The 25,198-nt window shown below is 42.8% G+C and overlaps 1 protein-coding gene across 1 annotated transcript; it reads left to right on the top strand.

Annotated features, from left to right (window-relative positions):
• The first annotated feature begins 1,183 nt into the window (after positions 1-1,183).
• Positions 1,184-25,198, top strand: LOC114689863 (hepatitis A virus cellular receptor 1 homolog). The gene is made up of 7 exons (XM_028864315.2): positions 1,184-1,292; positions 4,875-4,932; positions 7,177-7,515; positions 15,892-15,941; positions 18,407-18,515; positions 20,869-20,905; positions 23,937-25,198. The coding sequence occupies exons 2-7, from the start codon at positions 4,884-4,886 to the stop codon at positions 24,049-24,051; spliced, it is 699 nt and encodes a 232-aa protein (XP_028720148.1). The 5' UTR covers positions 1,184-1,292; positions 4,875-4,883; the 3' UTR covers positions 24,052-25,198.

Genomic DNA, 25,198 nt, shown 5'->3' with positions numbered 1-25,198 from the left:
AATAAGCTGGAGACTGAAAGATATGAGGCAGCTTTTCAAATCATCAGAGAGAAATGTCCCAAGAAACAGAACAGCCATGGAATAGGTGCCTGGACCAGGAGAAATCCTAGAAGCAGACAGGAAGGCAATGTGACTGAAACAGCTCAGTTTTAGAGGACTTTCCGGGCATGCATGAAGCCCTGGATTGGATCTCCAGGACAACAGAAACCTAGGGAGGCTGCACACACCTCTGATCCAGCAGCAATGGGGGAAGAGGGATCAGTTCACAATTGTCTTTGACTACAAGGGAATTTCAGGCCAGCCTGAATTACATAGTGAGACCCTGTTTCAAAACAAAACAAGAAACAAAACAACAACAACAACAAAAAAAATCCAACACCCAACTTAAAACAGAAATGATTGTCCTAACTCCATTCAGTAAAACCTATGTTATTAACTACCTGTTACCCATCTGTCTTCCCCCACAATGGGTGTGGGGGCAGCATCTTACACTCACATAGATGGTGATGAGCCAGAAGTTTTAGCCCCAAACAATTCTGTGACCTTATCCTCAGTGTCTTAAGAAGATCACTCATCATTGGTTGGTTGTTAGTTAATTTGCTTATTTGGTCTTTAGGAGTGAGGAGAGCCTCAAAATTCATAATTGCTTCTAGAAACACTTGCTTGAACAACATTTTGCTCTCTAATTGCTGGATGGGGAAGTAGTCATACACAGTGGGCTGGATGTATTCTTTCTTCTGTTCCATTCTGAGCATGGGCTGCTAGTAAACACATATTAGAAAGATGTTAGTTGAAAGACAGACCAGTCAGTGGGTACAATAAGGAAGTCCCTTCTGCTCTTGCTCCAGGGACTCCTGGTTTCTACAGTTGATTCTTCTTTCTGGAGCAGTTTATTCCCCTGTAAATTGAGAGGGTTGGTCCAGGTGTTAAAGGCTCCCCACCCTCTAGTCATCTCCAAAGCAGCATGGTCCCCAGGCCTAGAGTTACACCTCAAGTGAAGATCTTTGCTGCAGCTTGGGACACAGCCCAGGGGCACATCAGCAATGTTCCCATCCACTGATGTTCTCCTCTAGTCTGTTTCTATCAGTGAGTAGATGCTATCTAGTAGGTGGACTGGGGAACTGGAGAGATTCAATTTTCACACAGAATAGGTAAAACTGTGGCCAGGAGATAAGGATGGAATTGTAAGAGAGCCTCCTCTTTATCCATAAATAGCTCTGGAAGCATCCCTCAGCAGCAGAGGACTGGAAGGACAAACTGACAAGAAGTTTCCACTCTCTCTTAACTAACTGGTAAGCCAGGTCTTCTATAGACTCATGCTAGACAATCAGGATAGTGCTCTGTGGAGTTTCTGTACCATATGGAAGTACATATGGGATGATGTGGGATTGTATGTGGGACATTAGGACAATGGGGGGGGCGAGTCTCTAGACATTAGGGCAACTTAGCATCCAATAGAGTTCTTCAGATTCTTGGAAGGTGGATCTTCATTTAAATGGAAAAATGGAATTTCATAGATGAGCTATTATTAAAGCCATCTTAATCAAAGTTAACATGAGAGATAAGAAGAAAACTGTAGAAAACAGTTTGATACTCCTGGTCTGTATAAGTCATACATAATATAGAATACAGAAATGGAACCAGGGAGGTGAGGGCATAGATATATTGCAGTGTTCTTCATTGACTCTTGTGGTTTGCAGAATGGGAGCTTTTGTACAAAATAGCTGTATGCAGTGTGAGGAAGAATCTCAGTTGGCTGCAGACATTTGAGGTTTTGTGTTAGCAGTGAGGAAGCCAAGGACAAGAGTAACTAAGTTTTGCTTTAGTTGGAATGTTGGAGATGGGAAAGGAGTGTCCGTCCCGGAAGATGAGCAGCTTTTAGACTTGGCCTTTGCTGTCCGATGACTGGGAAGTCACTGAAGTCTTTAACTATGGGGGAAATTTTAGAGAAAAGCTTTAAAACTGTTTTTTAAATGTTTGTATCTGTTAAAGGGGTTCCTTCACTCCTCCCCAAGGCTGAAGCTGCTGGTGGCTGGGGTCCTTCTTCTTGGGCTGTCTGTCTGTCCTGATCATGTGCTTCTCACCACCCAGGTGCTGCTGGCTGTACTTTCACTGTCCTGAAGCCCCTCCCACCCCTCCATCCCTCCCTGTGCATACTGGGACCTTAAAACAAGTCATATAGTATAGCAAATATGCCTCAGTGGATACTGATTAGATCCTCACAATTATGAAGTCTTACTCTGAACTTGCTTCTTAGTACAGGTGTGTGTGTATGTGTGTGTGTGTGTGTGTGTGTGTGTGTGTGTGTGTGTGTGTGTGTAAAAGGTCAACTTTCAGGAGTCTATTCTTTTACCAGTCAGTACTTGGGGGGAGATCTAACTCAGGCTGTGAAGCTTCGCAGGAAGTGGCGTTACCCACTAAGTCATCCATCTCCCTGGCCCTTGGTTAGTTTCTTCCTTCAGTGTGGAAGCCGTCAGCCCACAGCTTCTGCAGACACCCTGGGACCCCACTCATGTCTGAGCTAACACCATTTTCTTCGGTGCTGGATTCCACCCTTCCATTGCTCAGTAAAACTCTTCTGCTTTGTCGAAAAGCAACTCAAGAGCTGAGGCAGGAAGAAGGTGAATTCAATAGTAGCTTGGATACTCTTCAGATCACACATACACACACACTGTTACGGGATTTCTGTTTAGTTTGGACCTGGAGACTTACTTTGCAGCTGAGATTGGCCTGGATCTCATTGCAATCCTCTTTTCTTAGCCTACTGATTGCTAATATGATATGCATAAAATCCTTAGGTCTTACGTTTTTGTTTTCTTTTAAGTTATGCCTTTGTGTATCCCAGACTGGCCTCCAAATTGATAGGTACCTAATGATAACCTTGAAGTTCTGATCCTCTACTTCCTAAGTTCTTGAATTACAGCCCTAGAACACAATTCCTGATTTGATGTGGATGATGGAACTAGGGGTTCATAAACACTAGCCCGCCATCTACCAGCACATATACCCAGCTCCCACACTGGTACTTCAATCATTTAAACTAAGAAAGAAATAAACCTTAGCATGTTGGCAAATACTTTCAATCCCAGCCCTTGGGAGATGGAGGCATAGGATCAGGAGTTCAAGTCCAGCTTTGAGTCCAAAAAATATTGCAAACTAGCATGATTCAAACCCAGAATATCCTCTGGAAACCCTGTGGTGGAAATAGCTCCTCCCTTCTCTGCTGACATGCCCTCCTGTCATGCACAGCTCAGGCCTGAGGAACTCATCCTCTTTAGACGTCCAGCCTACAGGAAGTCCAGTTTGCTCTGCCTTCTGGGCACACTGACATGAGTGTCTTGGTTTCCTTGATCATGTTGCCTTCTGTTGTCTCTTCCATACTGAATTACTGCCATGGACCCTAAGGTGTCCTTATTTGTCAGCCTAGCAGTCAGAGCTGTCCCCAGAGGGCACCAGGTCCTGGCACCCCTAAACCCCAGCAAAGACTGTGTTTTTGTGAAAGGAGAGACTCAAGAAGTGTCTCCTGAGTCCCATACCCAGCCTGCTCCTTCATCCTCTGCATTGCTGCCCCTCCCTTTACTCTCCTCTGCCACAGGCACTCTCCAGCATCTGGACCTTTCCCTCCCTCTTTCTTCTCCCGTGACAGCTCTCTCTGGTTGACTAAGTCTTCTTCAGCTTTGCTCACATCCCACCTTCTCTGGGAAGGCATTAGAAAGTTCAGTTAGGCCTGGCAAACTGAGTTAGAATTGCATCCACAGCCCTCCGGCCCTGCTGCCAACGGTCCCTTAGCTTGCTCTACACTCTCCTTGTTGTTTTTCTCTCTGTCCATGTGTTCATACATGCAGGGTAAGAGTGTATCCTATGTTTTCTGGATTTTATAAGCAAATTTTTATTTCCTAGATAGATGTAAGCTACATGAGACAAAAGGTCTTTGATTCATTGATAGCATCTAGATTCATAGAATCATATGTATTCTCTTGAAGACAGGAAATGAATACATGAAATGAGTAAAATTTTCATATTATATTAGTATTGACTATAGTAAACTGGTACCTTATAATTCTATAAATATATAATTTTAAAGTTATTATAAGCATACTACCATTTTTAAGATTTAGATTTATTGTTTTTAATTGTGTGTGATGATGATGATGATGATTGTGTGTGTGTGTGTGTGTGTGTGTGTGTGTGTGTGTGTGTGTGTGAGCACAGGTGCCTAAGGAATGTTTGGGTCTTCTACATCTCCAGGAGTAGTGGTTGGGAGCCTCCCAGCATGGGTGCTGGGAACCTCTCTCAGGGTTTTTGTAAGAGCAGTGGACACTCTTAACCATGAGCCATTGCAGCAGCCTAATATTAATGTTTTAGTGAGAGTAGTATTTGTTCATACTCCCTCAGCCCCAGTCTATTAGTGGTCACAGTGGACCTAAAATAAAAAACTTCAAAACCCTTGTCTGTATGGGACAATGTGTGTAGACACAATACTTCCGTTCTTCTTTGTCCATGGATACTAATAATGGACTTGATTGGGGCTTAGGGACCAACCACTGTGGCTGCTGAGCAGGAACAGCCCTGAGTCCACCAGAGGCCAAGTGCACCGCCACTGGAAGACTGGTCCTTGCTTAGGGTTCTCTCAATGGAGATAACACAGTCTTATCTCCGCCTTCAAGCTTTCTATTTTCCAGCTTTTTGTGCCAAGACCAGGAGTGAGATTGATGGCCATATGTGGGCAAGGACTGGGAAGAAGAGGCTGTTTGGAAAGACAGGGGGCCCTAGCAGAGAGGCCTATGAGATTCATACATTCAGGATAAGAGACCTTCTCAGACACAGTGTGGTTGAGTGACAGCCAACCAGAGTGTCTTCTCATTGTCCTTCAGGTCAACATCATGATGCGATCTCAAGTCCTCATTTCAGTCCTCTTAATCCTTCTCCCAGGTAAGTGAGAGGTGAACTGGGGATGGCTAGGAGGACAGAGGTTCAGAGGACACGTTTCCCTGGGCTCTGTATTACAGGTTATGTGGTGATAAAAAAAAACCAGCATGAAACGGCAGCTCCAGAGAAATTTCTTAACCTACAGGAATTTCAAAATTTAAACTAAAAAATAAGATCCACAGTCCGTCAAGTAAGGGGTGAATATATGTACATGCATGTTACATTCAAGTGACGGTGAGTACATGTACGTGCATACTATAGTCAAAGTCTGAGGGCCGAAGAAAGGACACGAAAGAGCACCAAACCTTCACTTGGCCTATATACCTTAAAAAGAAAAAGACATTCACTTTCAATTATTTAACTTAAAAATTCCTAACTGAAAAAATTCTAGGATGTAGGGGTAGATAGTGAATTGAATATTAATTCTTTTGAGACAAGGTCTAAGGTAGCCTAGGCTGCCTCCACACACTATAGACAACTGAGAATAACCTCAAGCTTCCCAACAGCTAAGATTATAGTTGTGAGCCTCTACACCTGCTATATATTCCAAATTTTACAATCTAACCTCTAGGAAGTGAGATTGTGGAAGGTTCTTAATTCTTATCAGATATTTCGTATAATTTTTTTATGATAGCATGTGTTTGTTATACTTGTGATCCTAAAAAAAGTATTAGGCAAAATCAAGTGATTAGTGTCCCAGTGAGATATATACACCTGTTACACACTAATGTTACAGAACAAGAAACGTGCTTTCTCCAACTAGATCCCAAACTCATGACCTAGGCCTGAATATAGGTGACTAGTGAGTGGATCTCACAGTTCACGGTTTTGTGCTGTTTGCTTATTTGTTTATTCCTGTGCTGGGATCCAGCCAGGGGATCATGGGTGAGGAGAGCCTGGTACTCTTGAGCTCTTCAGCCCTCAGCTCTCCCTTACTGGAGGCAATTGGAAACATTTAATCCATCATCTCAACAGATACATATTAAAACTATTCTTTTAGGGTTAAAAGCTGTATGGTTTATTTCTTGATTTAACATTGCAATTTTGTGGTCTCACTTTACAAGTGAATGTTGTTCAGTTTCTGGAATGTTACCAACATATAAGATGGGATCCTTGTTCAGTTTTTTTTTCCTTAATTTTTTCAACAACTGATCCTAAAGTCCCAGTCCTCCTGATGGTATTACAAAAGCTACTCTGAGCTTGCCCTGGGGGTGCACATCTTTAATCCCAGCACTGGGGAGGTGGAGGCAGGCAGATCTCTGTGAATTCAGGTAGCCTGTTCTACACACAGACTACTAAATACTGAAGCCAGTCAAGGGTTACATAGCAAGACCTTGTCTCAAAAAACCAACAAAAACCATGTGAGTAAACAAAAGCCAATCTGAAAACTGATATTGAAGTTGGTAGGTAACATTCTGCCTTTAACCCACAATGCTTGAAATGAAACCTGGGCCCTGCTCTTTGTACAGGAGAGGTGGCTAAAGTCGGTGATTTCATTGTCAGTAGCAATGACAGCCGGCCTCATAAGCTCAGGTTGGTCTTGAATTCACTAGTTTCCTGACTTCACCTTCGAATTCCAATGTGACAGGCACCCATCATCATGCACAGTTTCTGGGAAAGCAGTTGTAAAAGTACAAGCCAGCCTGGGCTTCAGAGCAAGACCCTGTCTAAAAACAAACCAACAGGTCAGGCATGGTGGTGCATGCCTTTAATCCTGGCAGTCAGAAGGTAGAGGTAGGTGGATCTCTATGAGTTTTGTTCTAGCCTATTCTACATAGAGGGTTCTAGGCCTGTGAGAACTACCTAGTAAGTTTTGTCTCAAAAAGAAAAAAAAGAATGAAGGAGAGAAAGAAGGAATAAAGCAAGGAAAGAAGGAAGGAAAGGAAATGAAGAAAGGAAGGAAAGAGAGAAAGAAAGGGAAATACAAAAAGAATTAAAAAGATACAGTGTGAATATAATACAATGCAGTAAGTTGCTTTATCCACACACATGACCATTACATAATCACACAGAAGAAGAATAAGCTAACAGAAAAGAGTTTAGAGTGAAAAGGTTAAGCTATGAAAACTCTACAAAGAAAAATGCAAAGAGGAGCTGGTACTGGAGCACAGTGATAGAGCACTTACCTCTCATGCCCCAGGTTTAATCTGCAGCCAAAAAAGGGAAAATGGGAAAGAAACAAAGAAGTAGAATCAATTGTAGGAAACTGCTGAGTGCTCATTCTCCAATTCCACCTTTTGATCACAGCTGCCGTGGATTCTTTCCCACAAGTGCATGGAGTGATGGGTCACCCTGTGACACTGCCGTGTACTTACCCAGTGTCTAACGGACTCTCATCCATGTGCTGGGGCCGAGGGGCATGTGCTTCTGACACATGTGGACAAACACTTATCTGGACTGATGGCCACAGAATCTACTATCGGACAAATAATCGCTACCAGCTGAAGGGGCAGCTTCTTCAAGGAGATGTGTCCTTGACGATAGAGAATGTCACTGAGAGTGACAGTGGTCTCTACTGCTGTCGGGTGGAAATGAAGGGATGGAATGGTGTACAGAGACTGACCACCTCACTGCAAGTTCAACCTGGTAAGTGTGCTTTGTTGCCTTGCTAGTAATTTGTTCTTTTCCCAGAACAAGGAAACAAAGGTTCTTATAAACATGCTTGTGATTAAACACTTGCTTTTTATAATTTTTTTAATGACATAGTCTCTTGTGTCTCAAACTGTCCTGATGGCCATGCCCTTCTGGTTATCCAGCCTATAGCACTCTGGTCCTGATAATATAGTTGTGTACCACTAACTTGTTTATTTATTTGTTTAAGCCCTAAAATCAACCTTAATTCAAGATCATGAGCTAAGTCAGGACCCAGGCCCTAACTGTACTTGGGACAGTCATATTGGTCCATCAAACTGCCTCCACTCCATCCGTGGGGAGCTTCATTTAAGCCGAAGTGACTTGAATGAAAGGGATCCTCTGCCTCAGAGTTAATGTCTTGTGATACTGAAACTCCTGTTTCTGTTTATTTGTTTGAACAGGGTTTCTCTGTGCAGCCCTGGGTGTCCTGGATCTCCTTTTGTATACCAGGCTGGCCTGGAGCTCACAGAGATCCACCTGCCTCTGCCTCCCAAGAACTGGGGGCGTGGGTTACCATACCCTGCCAAAACACCTGTCCACAACACTGTCAAGCACAACAGCGCTGACCTGAAAAGCACGCAATGCAGGATGCTGCTGTGCAGATGAGCTGGCTTCAACGAGGGTCAGCTGACCTTACTGAGAGCAGGTCACATCATAGATGGAAAGTTCCACTCCATGTCTGCCCTGCCTTCAGCTTTAACAATAGTCCTCACATCATGTCACAAAATTTTTATACACAAAAAATGACCACAAGGGAAAGTATTTCTCTTCCAACACCTGTTCAGTGATTACTAGTGAGAAATTCATAAAAGCCCCAGTTCTTAAATCATTAGAGTTTCCTTTTTGATGTGAACATCCTTTTCATAGAAGGAGCTGAATCATGAGGATGCACCTTCTGGTGATATTCCCTGATCTCCTTGGCTTACACTGACAATAGACATCCATTCTAACTTGCCTCCAATTTTTAAAATCCAGAATATCATTTTGTAATTGTTCAGCCTCTGCTGTTTCTTACTTACTTTCTTATTTATTATCTATTTATTTTTGACTTTGAATCTCACCATGTCGTATAGATGGTCAGGATCTCTACAAGTAGATCAGACTAGCCTAACTCACAGAACCAACTGCCTATCTTTTGACCCATGGGATCAAAAGCCTGTTTCACAATGTCCAGCTGCTTGAAATTATTTACAGTGAGCTGTTATCAAGCATAGAAATTATTTCACAGGCTTGTGTTTAAAAGTCCTCTGGCTAGTCAAGGGGTTCAAAAATGACATTCTGCTTTATCTTTTAACCACCATTTTTGAAAAAATAATTTCTTGTGATTCTAACACATGGAGCTTCCTCTTCAGGTGTCCTGGGATCCTCATCAGCTCCTTTAGCCTTTCCCACCTACATGGGAGAAAAATAATGCCCCAGAGCAAGAGAAGGAAAGCTCCTGAGCTGGTGATTCTTTCCTGGGTTTGTTCTCATAGTGATCTCACTAGATTGTTCACATGCTTGCTTTTCTCTCCACCCTCAGAGATTTATACTCTCCAGGGAGGGTGTGTACTGTGCTCAGGCCTCTGCCCACACGTTGGACTGGATCAGCAATCTCATAGTTTGAAACCAATAGTGTGAATAGTTTTATTGCAGCACAGCCACACCCACTCCTTGCTAAGTTATCAGCAGTGACTTTCAAGCTGACTGATATGAGTGCTTGCTCTGGAGCACCTATGCTTCGGTTCCTGAGTCCAAGACACTTACTATCTGGCCCTCTATAGGAAAGGGGCTTGAAGGCCAGTGAGACAGCTCAATGGGTATCTTAGCTATGGTTTCTATTGCTGGCTGGGAAGAGACACCATGACCATGGCAACTCCTATAAAGGAAAAACTTTTAATTGGGGTGGCTTACATTATCATCATGGTGTGACATGATAATGTGCAGGCAGACATGGTTCTGGAGAAGGAGCTGAGAGTCCTACATCTTGACCTGCAGGCAACAGGAAATCAACTGTCTCACTGGGTGTAGCTTAAGCATAGGTAGGATATCTCAAAGCCTGCCTCTACAGTGACACACTTCCCTCCAACAAGGCCACACCTATTTCAAAAAGGCCATACCTACTCCAACAAAGTCACACCTCCTAATAGTGCCACTCCCTTTGGGGCCATTTTCTTTCAAACCACAACAGTAGGTAAAAGTGTTTTGCTTGGTCAAGCTTGATTACCTGAAGTCAGTTCTTGCAGCCTACTTGGTAGAGGTTGAAAACCAACTCCTTCAAGTTATCCTCTGACCTTAACACATTGGCAATGGAAAATTACACACACACACACACACACACACACACACACACACACACAAACACACACACACACACGGGGACTGGGGTTCAACAGACAGACAGACAGAGACAGGGAGAGCAACAGAAATACAATTTTTTTTTAAATTTTAAAAGCAGGCTGAACTGTACTTCCACTGGTTTCCTGCATGTAACAAGTGAACACATTTCTTTTGGTGCACGCCTTTAATCCCAGCACTAGGGAGGCGGAGCCAGGCAGATCTTTGTGAGTTTGAGGCCAGCCTGGGCTACAAAGTGAGTTCCAGGAAAGGTGCAAAGCTGCACAGAGAAACCTTGTCTCAGAAAACAAAACAAAACAAAACAAACAAACAAACAAAAAACCCAAAAAAGGAAACTCTCAATTTGAGTGACATCACATCCATTAAAGAAGAGTGTTCAAAGGAGTTGTCCCCAGTTCCTGGGGTTTTATTTTGTAGTTGGCAGGGTTAGGATGGACATAGGCTGCTTATGTGGAAACTGTCAGCTGACCAAAGTACTGTAGACATCCATTCCATCCTGTATAAATAAAAGGTGGCAAGTTAGAATGGATGTCTATTGTTTGGAAACTGTCAGCTGACCAAAGTACTGTGTGTACCTTCCGGACTTCCCCGTGGACTTTCCTTCCAAGCACTCTCTTCCCTGAACCCCAGTCTGGGATCTCTGTGCACTCTCAGAACACCAGTAAGCCGTTTGGATTCACTCAGCACTTGTGGGTTTTTTTTAAATTTGTGAATTACAGGTTAAACCTGCCTTGTCCCAATATCAGATCTGCAGTGCTTCAAGATCTGAAACCTCTTGGGCATTGCCTTGGTAATATACCTGGAAAATTCAAAGCCATGAAGTATTCATACACAGAATATCAATAGTTTATAAACCTACCTATAAGCTATGTATATAAAGTGCATTCATATGAATGCTACATCTATCCACATTTAGACTTGAGGCCTGTCGGTAAGCTATATGTAAATTTTACAAAATTTTCAGAATTACCCAAATTCTGAAACTCCTGGAACCAAAAATTTTTGGATAAGGAATATTCACACTGCTTCTCTTAGATTGGAAGAAACCATAAATGACTGTGTCTCTTCTCTACTCAAATGTGCAAATCATTTAGTGTTGGGCCTTGCAAGGGAACTCCTGTGGGCCAACTAGCCCAGTTAGCCTTATGATGCAATGCTCTATGGTGTGTCCTCTCAGAACTGACTGCATTGAACACACTGAGTCTGTAGTCTGTGGATGAAGTCAGTCACCACTGAGAGCAGTCCCAGTCCTCCATACCCTCTCAGTGTCACAGAGATGCTTAGAGACATCTGAGGACCTGACATCTGTCATTTATACAGTGTGTCCTTAGGAACATGGACTCTGTTCTCATCTCCATGTTGTCTGTGCAGCTGCCTCCTATTGATGAGTCTATCTCCAGTGCCCTGTCCTGCCCCATCCTAGTTGGTCAATGACAAAGAACAGAAGTGCAGGAAACGAGCCTCTCTGGGGACAGCCTCTCCCTGGTGTGCTAGAGAGTGGGTAGAGGGAAGGCTCTTCTTTCTTCTTGCTTGGCTGACCCTTACTTTCACATTGATTTCTAAATTCAGGAGTTCCAACAAGTTCTTCAGGGAGACTTACAGGTAGATACAAACCTATCAATAGACCCAGACCTACTCCAATGAGTCCCATAACAACTCTAAGGAAACCCAGAATTACTCCAAGGAGACCCAGAACTACTCCAAAGAGACCCAGAACTACTCCAAAGAGACCCAGAACTACTCCAAAGAAACCCATCACTACTCCAAGACCAAAAACAACCAAAAAACCCACAACTACTCCAAGGAGACCAGCAACTACCACAAAATCTACAACTACTCCAAGAAGACCAAAAACAACCAGAAAACCCACAACTACTCCAAGAAGACCAGCAACTACTACAAAACCCACAACTACTCCAAGAAGACCAAAAACAACCAGAAAACCCACAACTACTCCAAGGAGACCTCAACAACCACAAAACCCACAACTACTCCACGGAGACCAGTAACTACCACAAAACCCACAACTACTCCAAGGAGACCAGCAACTACCACAAAACCCACAACTACTCCAAGGAGACCCTCAACAACCACAAAACCCACAACTACTCCACGGAGACCAGTAACTACCAAAAAACCCACAACTACTCCAAGGAGACCACAACAACCACAAAACCCACAACTACTCCAAGGAGACCCTCAACAACCACAAAACCCACAACTACTCCAAGGAGACCAGCAACTACCACAAAACCCACAACTACTCCAAGGAGACCAGCAACAACCACAAAACCCACAACTACTCCAAGGAGACCAGCAACTACCATAAAACCCACAACTACTCCATGGAGACCAGCAACTACCACAAAACCCACAACTACTCCATGGAGATCAGCAACTACCACAAAACCCACAACTACTCCAAGGAGCCCAGCAACTACCATAAAACCCACAACTATTCCATGGAGACCAGCAACTACCACAAAACACACAACTACTCCATGGAGACCAGCAACTACCACAAAACCCACAACTACTCCATGGAGACCAGCAACTATCACAAAACCCACAACTACTCCAATGGGACCCTCAACTACCACAAAACCCACAACTACCCCAAGGAGATCCTCAACAACCATCAAATCCACAACTACCACAAAACACACAACTGCTTCAACAAGACCCACAAATGCTCCAAAATCAACCAGAATCTCTACCTCTACTCCTCCACCACCAGCAAACGCACCGACTCCAAAACCAGGTAAAACCCAATGTGGTTCAGCAATCAGAGGCCTTCTCATGGGGTGATGTAGGACATACTGGACAGCAAGGCAGTCATAAGTATGATCTAGGTGAAGGGTTCTTAGATGGGTTCCAAACAATGACTTCACAATGCCTGTGATTCTCCAAATTTTTTGCATGCACCTTCTGCTCTGCTGTAAGAATTTGAACACAGAGGACACCTGTCTCTCTATATGAGATTCTCTGAGGATTCACTACTAGCCAAACAGGTGGATATTTGACCTAGGATAGCTGATGAGGATGGTGAATGACTGAGAACTAGTGTCAGGGTAGGGAGTCTCTTGACCCTTTATATCCATTCTGGAATTGGGCCATCCAGTTGAGGCCATAGTTCAGGGAGGCTATCATTTGATATTTCCTGAACATTAAGCAGTATCCTACTTGCTTCATGATGCAGTGCTTAATTCTCAGACACTTGTGTCCTATATAGCTGTGACCTGTCCCTATTTTATAGTGACAAGAACTGACAGAGTCAGAAAGTTCACGATGGAACTTATGAAGACAGAAAGTGGCTTAGACTTTGTCCCCGTTCACTTGGGTTAGAAGCTGGTTCTTCTGAGTCCAGGGTCAGACCTCTTGCCATGGGCTCTGAAATTTATGTTTGGAAGGTTTGCCCTGTATTCAAATCTTCACTGAAGAAGACTCCATAAGTCTCCCTTTTGCTTCAAGGATCTTTTAATTTATTTGTGAAACAGGAAAATTCAAAAAGATGTTTTTAATACTAATGATTTTACACATTAGAGTTAAAATCCTTAGGAAAGGTGGCATGTTCAAGCTTGGGCTGGAGAGATGGCGCCATAGTTAAAAGCAAGTATTGATGCCAGACGGTGGTGGCACACGCCTTTAATCCCAGCACTCGGGAGGCAGAGGCAGGCAGATCTCAGTGAGTTTGAGGCCAGCCTGGTCTAAAAAGTGAGTTCCAGGAAAGGCACAAAACTACACACAGAAACCCTGTCTCGAAAAACCTAAAAAAAAAGACATAAAAGCAAGTATTTTTCTTGAGGACATCCTGAGTTGGTTCTAGGCACCCATGTTGAGCAGCTCACAAATGCCTGTAATTCCACTTCCAGGGGATCTGAGACCTCTGGCCTCCATAAGCATTTACAATTAAGTGCAGAAACCCATATACAGATGGCATATGCATATACCAATTTAATATAAAATAAATTTTATGCATATGCTTTGGCCGATACCCTAAAGTTCATACTTCGAATTCCCACAGAAATGAATTTAGACAATAGTAATGGATAGTTTTTTGGAGATTGGGAAAAAGATTGGTATCCAAAGACAAGATGGGTTCAAATCTTCTACATCCAGGAGGGAAGATAAAGTAGCAGTTAGAGACACATAAAGCTTGCTACAACCCATCCATCCCCTGAGGTTAAGGCTGGATTCTGTGAGCAGCCAAGGGTCACCGATTTTTTGTTTTGTTTTGTTTTTTTTGCTATCTGATGGGAGGTGTTGATTTCTTTGCCTCCCATTGGCCTGTGGGTACATCAACCAGGATGACTCTGAGGGACTGGGCTACAAGCTGAGGTTACAGAGGGCTTTAGGATAGAATTGGGGTTTTAGAGAATAGGATTTGTGAGAAAACCACTTTGTTCCAGGCAGCTGCACACACTGGAGAACTGTGAGATCTCTCAGGATTGACAGAATCTTTCAATGCTTACTTTCTGTCTACTTCAAAGGATGGGATCATGGACTGAGTTTGGAGAACATGGATAAGTTACTGACTTCATGGAAAACAGAGATTTAGAAAAGTAGTGACAGCTGGCATGATCATGTGACCAGCTGGGGCAGTATTCTCTGAGTTTTATTTTGTTGAGATAGGATCTTAACATGGCTGGTATGGAACTCATGATGTAGACCAAGCTCGCCTTGACATCACAGAGATCTTCCTGCCTCTGCCTCTGGTCATAAAAGGTGGTTAACACCATGCCTGCCAGTGTTGAATTAAAATTTTATCTTGTTTCCTATTTGAGTCACTTACTCTTGTACTTGGAAGGTCTTGCTTAAGGTCCTAGGTCACAAACAGAGCTCAGACTGTAGATGGTACCTAAACCTAGTAATTGCCTTTGGCTCCTTGGAAGTGAGCCTCCAGTGAGTAAAAATGTAAGCACTGTAATGTGAGGACTGAGGAGGCCTATGAGTCATCCAATTTCACTCATGCTGGGCAAAGCCCTTGGCAGTGACTGGGACTTCATAGACCTGTACTATTTCCACTCACTGTTTAGGTATCCTGTATGTGTGTGCTGCCAGCAAATATGTCTGTCATTTGCTAAAATTACAATTGTGTAATCATCTGACATGTGCTTTTTCAAGAATAAAATGAAACCGGGGGGGCTTACTGTTAGGATGTAAAGCATTTGTTTATTGCTGTAATTCAGCAGAATGAGAATGCTGTAATACAGATTTTAGAAAGCATAAAAATTATAATTTGTTCTTAAAAAAAGGTATGTCAGAAACACCCCAATATGTGAATGGAGTTTGGTGACTCTCCTGCCATATGAAATCCCAATCTTCACATCATGTGTGACACATCAACTTGTGGGTGATATTATAAGTGATTGCTGAAGCAGTTCTGATCCAAGTGAAGGCACACTGCTATATTGGATAAGAATACACACAAGCTGTTATGGATGTCGTGGTAGTTCCACTGATTCTGAGTAGAGTCATCCTGACCTTTCAGTGTGTATATGGTCTTTGTGCACTTACCATCCTTAGCTAATATGGAAGTATAGATAAGGTGAGACCTTAGACTGTTCCAAAACTAAGTGTTCTGGTTCCATTAAATTTGTAGATATACTCGGGCATTTACATGTATTATCTACAGAGACAGAGAGAGACAGAGACAGAGGGGGGGAAGAGAGAGAGGAGAGAGAAAGGAAGGAGGAGGAGGAAGAGGAGTAGCAGGAGCAGGAGAAGGAAGAGGAAGAGGATGAGGAAGATGAGGAAAAGGAGGAGAAGAGGAGAGAGTTTTCCATGAAGCCAGAACAGAAAGGTTAAGATATACAACTTCCTAGATAAATTTAACAAAATACTAGTATTTATTATGATCTCTGTGTGTCTGTAGTTTTTGATCATGTTATTTAAGTTTCAATCCATCATAGAAGCTATTGTGAATATGTGTGGTGTCTATAATGCAAATCGAACGTTTTTCTAATGACAATTTTCATTCTTTTTGAGCAGTTGACATCGACACTGTGACATCTTCACACCGCCCTTGGAATAATCACACCGTAAGCATATCCCTCCCTGTGTTAATAGTGAGATTCACTTGTCTGTCTTCCTGGAATCATGTTGCATTTAAAGACTTTGTAAATCAATTTAGTTCACAGACTTTTGTCTCAAAAGAAGAAGAAAAAATAGAAGAAAAGAAAAAGAGGCAGGCATAGTTGTTTATTCCTTCATCATAGGATTCAGGAAGCTGACACAGGAGATACCAAGTTTCAGGATAGCCTGGACTACCAGGTCAGCTTGAGTTACATAGCAATACCATGTCTCAAAGATCCCAGAGAGGGGGTTGGGGATTTAGCTCAGTGGTAGAGTGCTTGCCTAGTAAATGCAAGGCCCTGGGTTTGGTCCTTAGCTCCGGGGGGGAAAAAAGGATCCCAGAGAGACAGACAGTATTAAATGTATGATAATAAATACATTGAAAAGAAGAGAAGAATTTGACTCTAAAAAGGGTGCTAGGAGGCAACTTTGTTAGAGACATCCAGTAAAAGATATTTTACAAAGCAACGGAGGGAGGTAAGGACACAGAGAAACAAACTGACTGATTTTCTATGGTTAAAATAAAAAGAATGAGCTAACTAGAGGAGAATAAATTAACACATATTTTTGTATTCTAGTGCAGTATCAGAAACTATCATGCCATGTTGAAAGTATTACTAATTGAGCAGACTTGTACTGTTTTTAACACAATCCTGCATGGTGAAGTTGTACCTGAGCTTAGTTAACTGCAGTGCAGGCATCTTTACCAGAAAGAAGAAATAATTTAGAATTAAATACAAAACAAGAAATAGCAACATCTGGACTCTGAAGCTTTCAATCTGGATCAGGTGCCTTGAGAACAGTGCACAGAGATACATTTGTGTGCGTGTGTCTAGGTTTGGGGTTTGTTTGTTTTTGAGACAGGGGCTCCTGGAGAACAGGCTGGCCTCAAATTTTCTATGGAGTTGAAAATGATCATGAACTCCAGGACCTACTGTCTCTACTTCCCAAGTCCTGGGATTACAGGTGTGCACCCCCATGCTTAGGAACAGCACTATACATTTTAAACCTGTAGATTAACTTCCTGGATTCTATCTCATGAAGAGATTGAAAAAAACATATGGGAAGATAAATGAGAAAGGATAGCCACTGCTGCCATAATCCGGAAATCATAATCAGGAAAATGTTATGAAGTAAATGTCCACATGGGCATGGTGGACCTGCCTGTGATCCAGGCACTCAGAATATGTAGGCAGGAGGATCAGAAGTTCATCATATTGACTGCATAGTGAGTGCCACGCCAGCCTAGGATACAGGAGACCCTGTCTCAAAAACAACAAACATTACTCTATATCCCCACAGTGTTTGTCAAGAAAGACCTAAGAATTCCCCTTCCGGCTGAACATTTTTGAGGACATAGAGACAGTGCTCACAGAGCTTAACTAACTTGTCCATAGTCTCCCTGACTAGGCAGAGGAGCTGGGATTGTGACTCCAGAGACGAGGCTCATTCATACAGGGGCAAAGACCTGGTCTCTATTTCTCCACTTCCCTGCAGTTAAATCCATCCCATGGGCTCTGTTTAGGGTTGGTAGATGAGTGCTAAGCTATTAGAGGGGCCTCACCTGCTACCCAGCCTGTCTCCTGCTTATTCCAGTAAGTGGTGATCCCTGATCACCTGCACCAGGGCACTAGGGGAGAATCTGCATTTCTGTCTGATCACATGGTGTTAATCAGGCTGCATCCAGGAGCAGCTTCTTCTGAATGGTTTATAAAGATGTAGATGTAGATTATAAAGATTTTTCGGGCATGGGGACCCATGGCTTTAATCCTACCCATTAGGGAGCAGAAGCATGTGCATCTCGGCATTAGAAGCAAGCCTGGTCTTCATAGAAGGTTCCAGGCTACCTGTGGCTACAAAGTGAGAGAGAAAGAGAGAAAAAAAAAAAAGAATCCAGAATTGTCTTTTATAAGACAGTTAGGATCTGTGAGGAAAGACCAGTCTCAGCAAATGAGCACACATGGGCAACATCAGAGCATTGATTTAGATAGGACCATTGTTTTTCTCAATGGAGGAATAACCTAGGAATATTAATGCAGATATAATCCCTCACAAGATAAACAACCATGCTGTCACCTCAAACCACATAGAAAACATTTTCATCCTTCTAGACACTTTGAAGTTTGCATTGTCTAGAGTTGCACAGCTTAGTACCAGTTCAGGTTGTTTGAGTTTACTGGCATGTTCTATTTTATTTAAACACATAATCTCTCCATGTGGCCCTGGCTGTCCCAGAACTACTGTGTAGACCAGACTGTCTTGGAACTCTCAGATGGTCTTCTGCCTCTGATGGAGTCCAAGTGCACACTCCCACTTACTTGCATATTATAGAGTAGCCACAGAAAATGGAGGGAAAAGTCTAGGCTGAGGGCCAGGTTGTGTTTTCTGCTCATCTCATTTGGTGCCTCTTCAATGATTGATGTTTCCTTAGGAAGTGGTCCCCACACCAAACCCCCTGAAGATCCACACCAAGGGCCTCTATATCGGCATCTCCGTGTCTGTTGTGCTGCTGCTTCTCACGAGCATCCTGATGATCATAAGTGAGTAACTCTATCAAGCTTTCAGTGTTAGCAATGGGAGTGCTTCTCCCTGATTAATGATCACAAAATCCAAGGAAGGTTGGCAGAGCAAAATCTTTTACACCTGTAGCATAGTGCAAAGCCTCTTTAAATCCACCAAGCAAAGTGGGGGTCATGCTGAGCCTTCACCTCTAAAACAAAGAGGTCCTGTGCCTGTCTCTGAGTGCTCAGAGCTGGGCCTCGCATTCTTCTGAGATTGGCCCTATAAAGCAGTGCAGTGACTAGGGAGAATGGAATCTGAGCATAGATTTTGATGGTAGGAAAATGCTTACTCCACAGCTCTTCTTGCCAATGGAGTCTTCCCACATTTCTTTCAAGATGGCACTTCCTCCGTCTTCTTTTGCCCTTTGCTAGAAGACAGTATGTTTCATGTGGGTTTCCCAGACCAAGAAACTAGAACAAGGATTCTCAGCCACTCTGACTGCCTTCAAGTAACTCCACATGCCATGGGGTTCACATTTCACATGACTCCTCTGTGTTCCCCAATCTAAGATACATACTGCAGTCCCCTCTGGATCCTAGGGATGTGTTAGGAACTACTGTGCACTGAGATTGTTTCTAACATTTGTGAAGTGCTCAGTGAGCACTGTTACAGTATCATCAAGATTCCTGTTTCATCTAACTTGTAAAATTTAAATACTGGTGGCTCTTTTCCTAAGTTCCACTGTTCGTTTGATTTGTTTCCTTTGTAGTTTTTGAGACAGGGTCTTGTACATCCCAGGCTGGCATTGAACTTACATTGTAGCTGAGGCCAGTGTTGACCTTTTTATCCTTCTTCCACTACCATCCATGAGCTGTACTTCAATTATTGGTCATGTCAACAGAAAAACTAAACTCAAGTTTTCCTTAAATAAATTTAATATGGGCCTGGAAAGATAGTTCAGCACTTAGGACCATGTACTGCACTTGCAGAGGATATGAGTCCCATCCCAGCTCTTGCGTGGGTGAGTCATAACTGCCTTAACTACAGCTCCATTGGATGCCTCATGAAATGCCTCCCATTTATCAGGATCCTGAACGCTAGTGCACATACTCACACGGGCACAGGAACTGGAAATGGCACACTTGAGTGCTCTAGCATGCACACAGAGAGAGACAGAGACAGAGAGAGAGAGAGAGAGAGAGAGAGAGAGAGAGAGAGAGAGAGAGAGAGAGAGAGAGAGAGAGATCTTCAAAGAAAAAGAAATTAGAGACTATGGAACAATAGTTTGCAGCACAGGATGAGATCTGGATGGTAACAGACCATTACAAAACCTAGGTTGTACTTTCCCCTAGCCTGGGCATCTGTTTTTTCCCAATGATGATATTTATGAGTGTTCTGGAACACAACATATTTAATAGAAGAGGCAAATGAAACACTGGGAGAGGAAACTACATGACTAATGCTAACCAGAGTTCTTTGAGGATGGAAGCCAGACCTCATGACCCTCTCCTGCTGAGTTTGTGGGTGTGCACACAGTGTTTCTGTCCTCACAGTCCACTCCCTGTGTAAGACCCTCAGCTGTCAACTGTTCAAGACCCCACACATACGCTCATTACTGCCCAGTTTCACATGGCTGGACCGAAAATAGAGAACAAGAATATGGCTGCCAGCTTTCAGGCTGATTCCCTCCAATATTTAGAACTTGTTTATTCATAATGATTATTTAATCTGGCCCTGAGGACATCTGCCTATAATCCCAGGATTCAGGCTACTGATACAGAAGGATCACAGGTCATGGCTAGCTTAACCTAAGTCGTAAGATAATGTCTAAAAGGGGAATATAAATTGCATAAAATACTACAGATATATTCACTTTCTTATCCCAAAGTTGTTTATTCTCCCCTGAGGGAGGGTGGCTACTGGGAGTCTTTGACAGGAAGTGGAGAGTGAGGAATAAGTGGTACACACTTCCTGAGCAACATTATGGGAGGAGCCAAGGCCAGTATAGTGCTGCTTTAGTGACATTTTTAAAGGGTCCCTGATGGAAGCGACCACTAATAGGACCTTGTGTCTCAGGTCACCGGGAGATTTCACAGTTAGCCTGTGCTCCAGCAGCTAATTTACAAACCTAGACTTCATCTTTTTCAGTGAAAGACAATTTACCAGTGCCACTCTAGCGGGTTAGGAATGCTATATGGGTGAGTGCGGCAATCTTCGAATGAAGAAAAGATACTTCCTGTGGGGCACAGGAATGAATGAGCCTCCCATGGTTGCTGGGGAACTGTTCAATTAAAAACAATACCCTTGATTAGAAGAAAATGTCATGAATGTTTTTGATGACATGTTCAAGTTCCCTTTCCACTCCTCCTAACTCCCCCCACTCCATTTCAGAGTGCAGACACATGAGAAAGAAGAGGAAGTCAGAAGTGTAAGTTGTCTTGGCTTGTGTCCACTGCTTTGGAACTTGAAGTCTCGTGGATTTCTCCTTGTTCCTTTCTTTCTTTTCCTTTTCTCCTCCTCTTTCTCCCATTCCTTCCCCCTTTTTATTTACTTATTCTTTTTTATTATGTATATAGTGTTCTGTCTGTATGTATGTCTGCACACCAGCAGAGGGTACCAGATCTCATTATAGATGGTTGTGAGCCACCATGTGATTGCTGGGAATTAAACTCGGGACCTCTGGAAGAGCAGTCAGTGCTCTTAATCTCTGAGCCATCTCTCCAGCCCTATTTACTTATTTTTAATTAAAGTATTTTTCATATTACATATTTTCGTCCTGTTCCTTTCCACCCACCAACTCCTCTTGGATGACACCAATTCCTACCCACCCTACATTATGTTCTCTCTTTCAACAAAAGGGGGGAAAACATATAAAACCCATAACACAAAAATGAAGAACAAAACAAAACAAAAAAGACTGTTTTCTGTCAGTTGTCACATTGGCTCACCTGAGCTTTCTGACCCTAAGTTGTTTCCATACTTGTTCATGTGCTATTGACCCACTCAAAGAAAAGCTTTGTCCCATCTTCTTTGTAACCCTCTGCACAGGTGTTCTTCATGTGGCTGACTGGTCCTATATTTCAGCAGTAGAGATGGCCATTGGCTCTACATTTCAGTAGCAGAGATGGCCATTGGCTCTACATTTCTGTAGTAGAGATGGCCATTGGCTCTACATTTCAGTAGCAGAGATGGCCATTGACTCTACATTTCAGGATCAGAGATGGCCATTGGCTCTACATTTCAGGAGTAGAGATGGCCATTGGCTCTACATTTCAGTAGCAGAGATGGCCATTGACTCTACATTTCAGGAGCAGAGATGGCCATTGACTCACATTTCAGGAGCAGAGATGGCCATTGGCTCTACATTTCAGTAGCAGAGATGGCCCTTGACTCTACATTTCAGCAGTAGAGATGGCCATTGACTCTACATTTCAAGTAGTAGAGGTGGCCATTGACTCTACATTTCAGTAGTAAAGATGGCCATTGACTCTACATTTCAGTAGCAGAGATGGCCATTGACTCTACATTTCAGTAGCAGAGATGGCCATTGACTCTACATTTCAGGAGTCAGAGATGGCCATTGACTCTACATTTCAGGAGCAGAGATGGCCATTGACTCTACATTTCAGGAGCATAGATGGCCATTGGCTCTACATTTCAGTAGTAGAGGTGGCCATTGACTCTACATTTCAGTAGTAAAGATGGCCATTGACTCTACATTTCAGTAGCAGAGATGGCCATTGACTCTACATTTCAGTAGCAGAGATGGCCATTGACTCTACATTTCAGTAGCAGAGATGGCCATTGACTCTACATTTCAGTAGCAGAGATGGCCATTGACTCTACATTTCAGTAGCAGAGATGGCCATTGGCTCTACATTTCAGTAGCAGAGATGGCCATTGACTCTACATTTCAGTAGCAGAGATGCATTGCTCTAATTTCAGTAAAGATGCATTGCTCTACATTCAGTAGCAGAGATGGCCATTGACTACATTTCAGTAGCAGAGATGGCCATTGACTCTACATTTCAGTAGCAGAGATGGCCATTGACTCTACATTTCAGTAGTAGAGATGGCCATTGACTCTACATTTCAGTAGTAGAGATGGCCATTGACTCTACATTCAGTAGCAGAGATGGCCATTGACTCTACATTTCAGTAGCAGAGATGGCCATTGACTCTACATTTCAGTAGCAGAGATGGCCATTGACTCTACATTTCAGTAGCAGAGATGGCCATTGCTCTACATTTCAGTAGCAGAGATGGCCATTGCTCTACATTTCAGTAGCAGAGATGGCCATTGCTCTACATTTCAGTAGCAGAGATGGCCATTGACTCTACATTTCAGTAAGCAGAGATGGCCATTGGCTCTACATTTCAGTTGTAGAGATGTAGCTAATTGGCTCTACATTTCAGTAGTAGAGATGGCCATTGGCTCTACATTTCAGTAGCAGAGATGGCCTTTATATAAAACACAAAACTCCACTCCATCAAAACACTGCTCATGAGTTAGTCAGTCTGTTTTCTTCTCTGATTTGCTGCTTCGTGAGCTATAGGAAGCTCACACAGCAGCCACCTTGACTACCAGAGTAAAAGCCCCTCCCCCAGCCAACGGGAAAGGATGGTCCACAGACACCAGCAGCTCTCTCCCCAAATTAGTTCCTTTCCCTATCGTGCCTGATGTTTTTGTGCATGTGATGTATGTTAGTGTGCGCTGTACTGTAGACCTTGCAGCTGTTTCTTGACCACCAGCCCCTGTGGAAAGGCCCTGCTTTGAAGCTTTACATATTTCCCCATCTGTGTTAGTGTTAGAGTGTGCAGATGCTATGTAGATTTCAAAATTTTTTTTTTAAACAAGAACTTATTATTTTTTATTGTGGTAGGAGATGGTGGTGGCAGCAGTGTGTGTGTGTGTGTGTGTGTGTGTGTGTGTGTGTGTGTGTGTGTGTGTGTACACATGCAGGTTCCATGGAACCTGTGCAGGCCAGAGGACAACTTTTTGAAGCTGGTTCTCTCCTTCCACTTTTCCAAGGATGCAGGCATCTAGCATGGGTCACCAGACCTTCCTAACCCTTTCTAAAGTGTCACAGTCCTAAGCTGTAAATACATGAGTCATTCAGTTCTTACCCCAGTTCCAAAATGCATATCTTGATCAGGTAACTCAGTTTGACCTTAGGTAACTGTCTTTTTAGACTTTCTATTTTTATGTTCTATTACATGAGTATCCAGATTGATGCCAATATGAATTATTTTTGTTTTAAATTTCTCTGATGTTTATTAAGCAAACTTTTCTATGAATTATTATCAGGTCCCTATATGGTGCTATTCATTCCCTGTTACAGTTTTGGGAATGGGGCTCCTGTCCTCTTGAATACCCAGTCTTGCTAAATCATAAATGAAAACTCTGCTCAGACCTGAAAAGTGACTTGCTTGTTCTTTTTCAACAACTCTTTCCACAGCCCAGTCGTCTTCCATGCTTACCAGAATGAGACCTTTCAATCTACAGTGCAGCCCCAAACCAAGGACAAGTTTGACATTGTTGATGACAGTGTTCATTCAAGGATTAAATCCTAGCTGTTCTCTGAGGGGCCATCATCCCAAGACTGTAGAAGAAATTAATGGGATATAACCATACTGTTAAATTTGTTCTGTGGCAGTTCATCTAATGTTCCCACTTGGAGCAGGAGGAAAGAGAATGGCCCTCTACTAGTTCATATACATAGTCACTCTTAATATAGTGCTTAGTCTTGTCACACACTGGGGAGTGTCCTCTCAAGCATGAATACTTTAGAATTCCTTGTGTTCTTTAGATGCCATAAGTTGTATCCATGAGAGAAAATCATTGGTAATGTAAGAAATGACCTTCTATCTTGGGTACTAAATCCATCAGGAAGAGGATATAAAAGTAAAAAATATATATATAATAAAAGGGGGGACAAGACTTAATTTGGAAGCACTTCATGATTATGTTTTATTCACTTTCCACCAAGGGAATGAAGTCATGGGAGCTGCAGGTTTAACTTGGTAGATAAATAGGAGTCCAGAAGTGTGTGTGCTTTCTAATGGCTCCCGACATATGGTATCTAATGCATTGTTATATAGATGATCTTAGGATAAGGATGGTGCTTCATGGCATGAGAGGTTGCCATGGTGAGAGTGGACCAGACAGACATCAGGGAAGAAAACAGTGGACCAAGGACTGAGTTCATTAGTGCTGTTTCCACTGCAGTCTGACTTGGTGCTCAGTGTCCTGTCCTCACCCACTGGACTCTGAATTAGGTGCTGGAAGGAGACAATGCAGACATCAAGGGGAAAGGGGGAGCAGGACCCAGGCTCTCTGCCTGAGAGAAGTCCTATTCTAGGGTTTCCAATGTTTGGGACTATCATTGGTTTCATTCAGAGTTCCTAATTTATAATTGTCTCCAGGCCATTTTTATATTTAATTTATTTCACAAAGAAAAAGCATTTACATAGTGAATCAGCATCAATGAAATACTTGGTTTTGCTAGAGTTAACAGAAGCTGTCGTATTGATGATATCTTCATTAACAGTTTGGTTGTTGAGATCTGATTTTCAAGGTAGTATTAATTTCTATATGTTTTCTGCCTCCTGATTTCTGGTTCCCCCAGTAGTCCACTCTCTCCACATGCCTTCTATGGCAACTGTACACGCACACACATACACACACACACACACACACACACACACACACACACACACA

This window comes from Peromyscus leucopus, chromosome 8b (genome assembly GCF_004664715.2).
Source record: "Peromyscus leucopus breed LL Stock chromosome 8b, UCI_PerLeu_2.1, whole genome shotgun sequence".
In the NCBI taxonomy this organism is placed as follows: domain Eukaryota; kingdom Metazoa; phylum Chordata; class Mammalia; order Rodentia; family Cricetidae; genus Peromyscus; species Peromyscus leucopus.
The sequence above is the reverse complement of the archived record's forward strand: the minus strand, read 5'-3'. Positions and strand labels throughout refer to the sequence as shown.